Genomic DNA, 5,427 nt, shown 5'->3' with positions numbered 1-5,427 from the left:
ATGTGTAGAGTTGTAAGCTAGTGTTGTCTGAAGCTGTCCATCGAGTGCAGTGGCTCTGGGGCCTCCTGGGAGGTGCAAGGTCAGCCACTGCCTGTGCCCTACCTGGGGCCACCTAGCAGGAGCTACAGAGTAATCTGAAGATGGCTGCTACTGGTGTTGGGCTTGGAAGTACCCAGGTGAGGCCAAGCTGTGAAGCAAGGCAGTCTACTGCTAGTGCCAAGTCTTGAGCCTCTTATTGATATGTATGAGACATGCTGACACCAGCTGCTGCTTGTTTGTGAGATTTTAGTAAAGTCTGAAGCCTGAGCCAGGATAGACCATTCATATGGAAAAGCCACTGCAATCAACTTGGTGGGGCTGCAAATTAGATGGGCAGGATCTCAGGGAATCACCAGGGTGGATGAATAGTGTGAGCCAGGTGGATGGAAACTCAGATATGGCTGCCAGTCAGCTCTGTGATGGGAGAAGTCTCAGCATAGGAACACTGAACCCTGTGAGCACCCCTGTCTGAGAGAAAACTGCCTCTGAGTTCTTGCCCCGATGCCAAATAATCCAGTTCCTTTCCATATATCCCTGGATCCCCTCAAGCCACTACCCCAGTGCTGGAGCTCAGAGGGAGTGCATTGGAGTAAGTCTGTGTGCAGGCCCTTTAATAGGAACTGCCTGGGTCTTCAGCAGCCTCCATGTCACTCAGCCAAAATCCCCGCTGATTTTTATAGCCCAAAGTTCTCTTCCTAGCTCTGCAACCCTGGGATGAAGGTATGGTGTGGGGCTTGGACCCCCCTCCTCCCTCCCCACACACACACAGCTGAGATATTCCTCCTTATTTAAAAAAAAAAACACCACACATGGCTGTCGGACCAGCCTGTTCAGCGCCTCCACCCCTCCTACCAATCTCAATGTGATTTTTTCTCTAGCGGTAGGATTTCCATTCAGCCAGATTGCAGGAGCTTCAGAATGATGGTTGTTCTGTATTTTAGTTGCAATTTTGATGTGGTTGTGGGAGGTGGTGAGTACTGTGTTTACCTACATTGCATCTTGGCTCTCTATTTTCTGTAGTTTTAATGGAGCTAAAAGCCAGTCATTGACAAGACAAAACACATTTTACTTTTACTGCTTACATGGCCAAATAGCTGGGGCTTAAAGCTGCACCATTGGTTAGGCTAAAGCCGTGGTCGGCAAACTGTGGCTCGTGAGCCACATGCGGGTCTTTGGCCCCTTGAGTGTGGCTCTTCCTAAGCCTTAGGAGTACCCTAATTAAGTTAATAACAATGTACCTACCTATATAGTTTAAGTTTAAAAAACTTGGCTCTCAAAAGAAATTTCAATCGTTGTACTGTTGATATTTGGCTCTGTTGACTCATGAGTTTGCCGACCACTGCCCTAGACCAAACATATGAAATGCAAGTGGAGCCCTGGCTCTGTGGTTAACTAGTGTTGGACAAGTTGCTCGCCCTCTCTGAGCCAAACCCAGCTTCCTCAGCTAAAGCGGGCTTTGTGCTGACTGTGTCCTGAGAGCCCTCCCTGTCTCAGTAGTTTGTGAACTTACGAGTAAGAGCATTAAGCAGTATGTTGTGGTTGCTCCAGTGTGACAGGAGCTGAGGGTTAGTAATAGATAAGGTTTTCTTACAGGTCCCTTGTGACTCTGTGACATTGTGAGATCCCAGCAGGCACAGTAGTAGATAGCTTCATCAGACTTGACGACATTATTGATTATCAGGTTAAAGGTTCCATCTTTCCTATATGCCTCCAAGCGGGGATTGAGCTTGTTGTCCTTGCTATTCTTGGTTGAGCCATAAAGGATTCGCCTCAAGGGCTCCCCTTTTTTTTGTTGATACCAGTGCACAATGGCATTCTCAAGGGGAACCCCAGACAGCTTGCAGCTTATGTGCACAGTTCTATTTGGTCTTCGGATAAAGGAGAGTTGATCTTGAGATATTCTCATTTTGGTGTCTCCATCTGAAAAGCAAGGGAGAGAATTCAAAGCGCTTGAAAAAGTGGACTCTGGAGATAAAAACAACGAAAAGATAAGAAAGGTGGAAAGTTAACCTACAAACCCAAGCCACAGACACAAGGAAAATCCACAGGGTTGGCATTGCCAGTAACCGGTCAGAATGGACACTCCGAGGGGTGTGAGTCAGGACTGTGGATGCAGTGACAACCCTTGCTCTGCTGAGGCAGGCACGAGGGAGGAACGTTTGCTTTAGAACCCATGAAAGTCCTTCTCGGTAAGATCTGTCACAGTGTCATTTTATCATGTTCCTGGTATAAGGGCACTATCAGATCCCGGAAGACCACATCACAACACCTGTTTTGTAGTAAGTCAGTGATAACTTCTTCTTGAGAGCAATTGCCTGCCATGTTTTCCTTAAAGTCTTGCTTCAAATACATCTATCCTTGAGCTCATTATAGATTTTCATCATATTTTGTGAGTGTATATAGCTATGTGTGGCTAGCATGAGAATGGGAAGGAAATGATCATTACATTATAATAACTAAAGAGACAATATTCCCACAACTTCATGCAAAAATATGTACATTTTATAGATTCATAGCTTGCAGAAAGTTCACAAAGTTTGGTAAATATTAACAATTACTGTAGTTATTACTTTAGATACTATGATATTACTATACTCTGCTGTGAATGAAGAAAGTTGTTGGAGGGAAAAATATCCCCTTGTTAGTTTCCTTTCACTCTTCTCCTATTCACAATTCTTAGCTTTTCAGAATTAAAGCTACACTTTGTTGTTTGGGGGACAATGTAAGATGTCATTTCTAATGAGTTCCTGAGATGGCTCAGTGAAGTGGTTTAGTGATAATGGGAAAGAACATTGTGATTTGATGAACACAAAGTAAAACCTTCATGTATGAAAACTCAGTCAGTCCTCAGCAACCTTACGAGGTGTTCACACTATGCCGACTTAAAAATGGGAAAGCAGAATGAACCAGATTTAGTAATTTCCTGGATCATGCTGTCTGTAAGAACCTGAGCAGAAATGTGAAGCCAAGGTGTATATGTCACTCAAAAGACCTTGTATCTTCCAGCATTCATTCATTCTTTTATTCATTCATTTATTCAATCATTGTCATCAAACCATGTTGAGCACTGGATTGTGGCTTCCTTTCTAGGAGGTTTCCATAGATGGTGAAGCAGAGACCATTCAGGTCACTTTAGAATGGGGGTTTTTGTTCAGCGACAGTGGGCGTTTCTATGCAGTGTTCAATCCAGCAGGCACAGTAATACAGCCCAGCATCTGCCTCCTCAACTCGGTGTATCCTGAGGCTCACCAGCAAATTACCATGATGTTTTCTTGCTTCATATCTTTCCCTACTAACACCTTGTTCATGGTTAATATTGTCATCTGAGGAAATAGACAGAATTCGTTTGAGTGCCTGGTCTCGCTTCTGTTGGTACCAATGTATATATGAATCCTTCTTTAAGATGTCTCTTATTTGGCATTCAAGAAATGCTGTACTTCCTTTTCTCTTGGTAATGGATGTGAGGGCTTGTGTTATTTGAATGTCCCCACTTGTGTCTGAAAGAAAAACAAAAGCAAACATTAGTAAGATGTTTTTGGCATTTATTAAAATAGTATACATTTGTGCCCTGTTAATGAAAATCTTGGGACCTGCAGTTTCTAGTTTTTTCCTGAAGAATTCAAGGTATGGTGGAATCTGTCAGCTTAGTTTGAATGACCGTGTGGCTTTCTTCCACCTGAGTGGGCTAGTTAGACTGTCCAGGCTTTCTAGTGCCTCCCTACAAATGAATAAGATACCCGCTGGGTAAAGTCACTCACAAGTCCAAAGGCAGGCCGCCACGATGACCTGGGGCAGGAGCAGCATCCTGCCAGCACTTGTTAGCTGTGGTGCTTGAATAATGGAATTATCACAGAGCCAACCCAAGGGCTGACTTAGTAAGAGGAAGTGGCGCTCTGAACACACAGCTAAGACCCATAAACTGCAGGAAAAGGGGCTCGTGGTATTTCTCCGAAAACATCCTGTGGAAATCGGCCTGTTAATTGATTTAGCAGCAGATTGCTGCCATTACTGTGTGATTGTTACCATCTGATGACATCAGCATAAAGAAGTCACTTTTCTGCTATAGGACTAAAGTCCTTTATGGGCCCAAAATGGAGAAGGGGGAGACGGAGTGAGGAGGAAGGGGGGAGAGAGGTAGAAAAGGATATTTTTGTGGGGTGTCAGTTTTTTCTTTTAATACTTTAGTGCAGCGGTTCTCAACCTGTGGGTTGCGACTCCTTTGGGTGTCCAACGACCCTTTCAGAGGGGTCGCCTAAGACCGTTGGAAAACACATATATAATTACATATTGCTTTTGTGATTAATCACTATGCTTTAATTATGTTCAATTTGTAACAATGAAATTGGGGTCACCACAACATGAGGAACTGTATTAAAGGGTCGCGGCATTAGGAAGGTTGAGAACCACTGAGCTAGAGCTAAAGGAAGAGGAACAGCAGAGACACCCTGTGCAGAGGCTCTGGGGCAGGGAGGAACGTGGTTTATTCAAAAACTTCCAGAAAGGTCGGCGTTAAGGGAAGAAATGGGTGCAAACGTGTAGGGAGATGCAGACCCTGATGCTGATGTGTCTCTCAGTCAAGAGCAGTGGGAAGACCTCCCCAGGGTGCTGCTAGACAAGGGCAGCAGTGGGGTTACATTTCCTGGCTCAGACATTCCTCTGCTAGCAAGTGGATGAATCCGCTGGGTAAGAGTGGCAGCATCTCTGCTGAGTCTCCTGATGAGGACGGCCAAGGCATTTTTCCTTTCTGGTACTGTGCTTTCCATTTCTTGCATTTCCTTTGACCATTTGTTGTTTTTTAAATAATTTTTATCTCTCTGCTGAAAATGCCTATCTGATATTGCATGTTGTTTTACCCTTTCCATTAGAGCCATTGACATATTAATCATACTGACTTCAAATTCCCTGTGTTGGTTAGTTAGTTAGTTAGTTAGTTAGTTCCAACATCTTTGCCATGTCTCAGCCTGGTTCTAACGATTGCTTTGCGTCTTTGGACTGTGTTCCTTCTTGCCTGTTGTATGGCTCTGAAATCTTTGGTTGAAAGATGGACATGTATGGTACAATAGATACTGAGGTAAATATATGTTATGCTTGGAAATGAGCACACCTTTCCTTCTGCTAGGCCTTTAGTGTGGGGATTTGTGTTATTCTAGTCAGGAGTTATACTGGGTTTGAAGTTCGTTAGGTTATCAGGACTGGAGTTTGCTGTTTTCAGGGTTCAGAGGTCTACAATGTGTCTGGTCATACTTTGTTTTTGTCTTCTCCCTTGGCTTTGAGTCTTCCCTTTGTTCTGCTCCCCAGAGGAAGTGTCTCTTGAAGCCCCCTTAGCTGCACCCCAGTTACTTTTTTCAAGGTCGCTAGCCTGCTGGCGAGAGGGGAGGGAAGCAGATG

General features: G+C 44.3%; 1 gene segment (V, D, J or C); it reads right to left on the bottom strand.

Annotated features, from left to right (window-relative positions):
- Nucleotides 1–1,630: 1,630 nt before the first annotated feature.
- LOC102251557 lies at nt 1,631–2,109 on the bottom strand (the record flags this gene model as incomplete). The annotated part of the segment is given in 2 exon segments: nt 1,631–1,959; nt 2,054–2,109. Coding segments are annotated over 2 exon segments (372 nt in total), but the record flags the coding sequence as incomplete, so codon positions are not given.
- Nucleotides 2,110–5,427: the final 3,318 nt, after the last annotated feature.

Source organism: Myotis brandtii, unplaced genomic scaffold, assembly GCF_000412655.1.
Source record: "Myotis brandtii unplaced genomic scaffold, ASM41265v1 scaffold1298, whole genome shotgun sequence".
Lineage (NCBI taxonomy): Eukaryota > Metazoa > Chordata > Mammalia > Chiroptera > Vespertilionidae > Myotis > Myotis brandtii.
The sequence above is the reverse complement of the archived record's forward strand: the minus strand, read 5'-3'. Positions and strand labels throughout refer to the sequence as shown.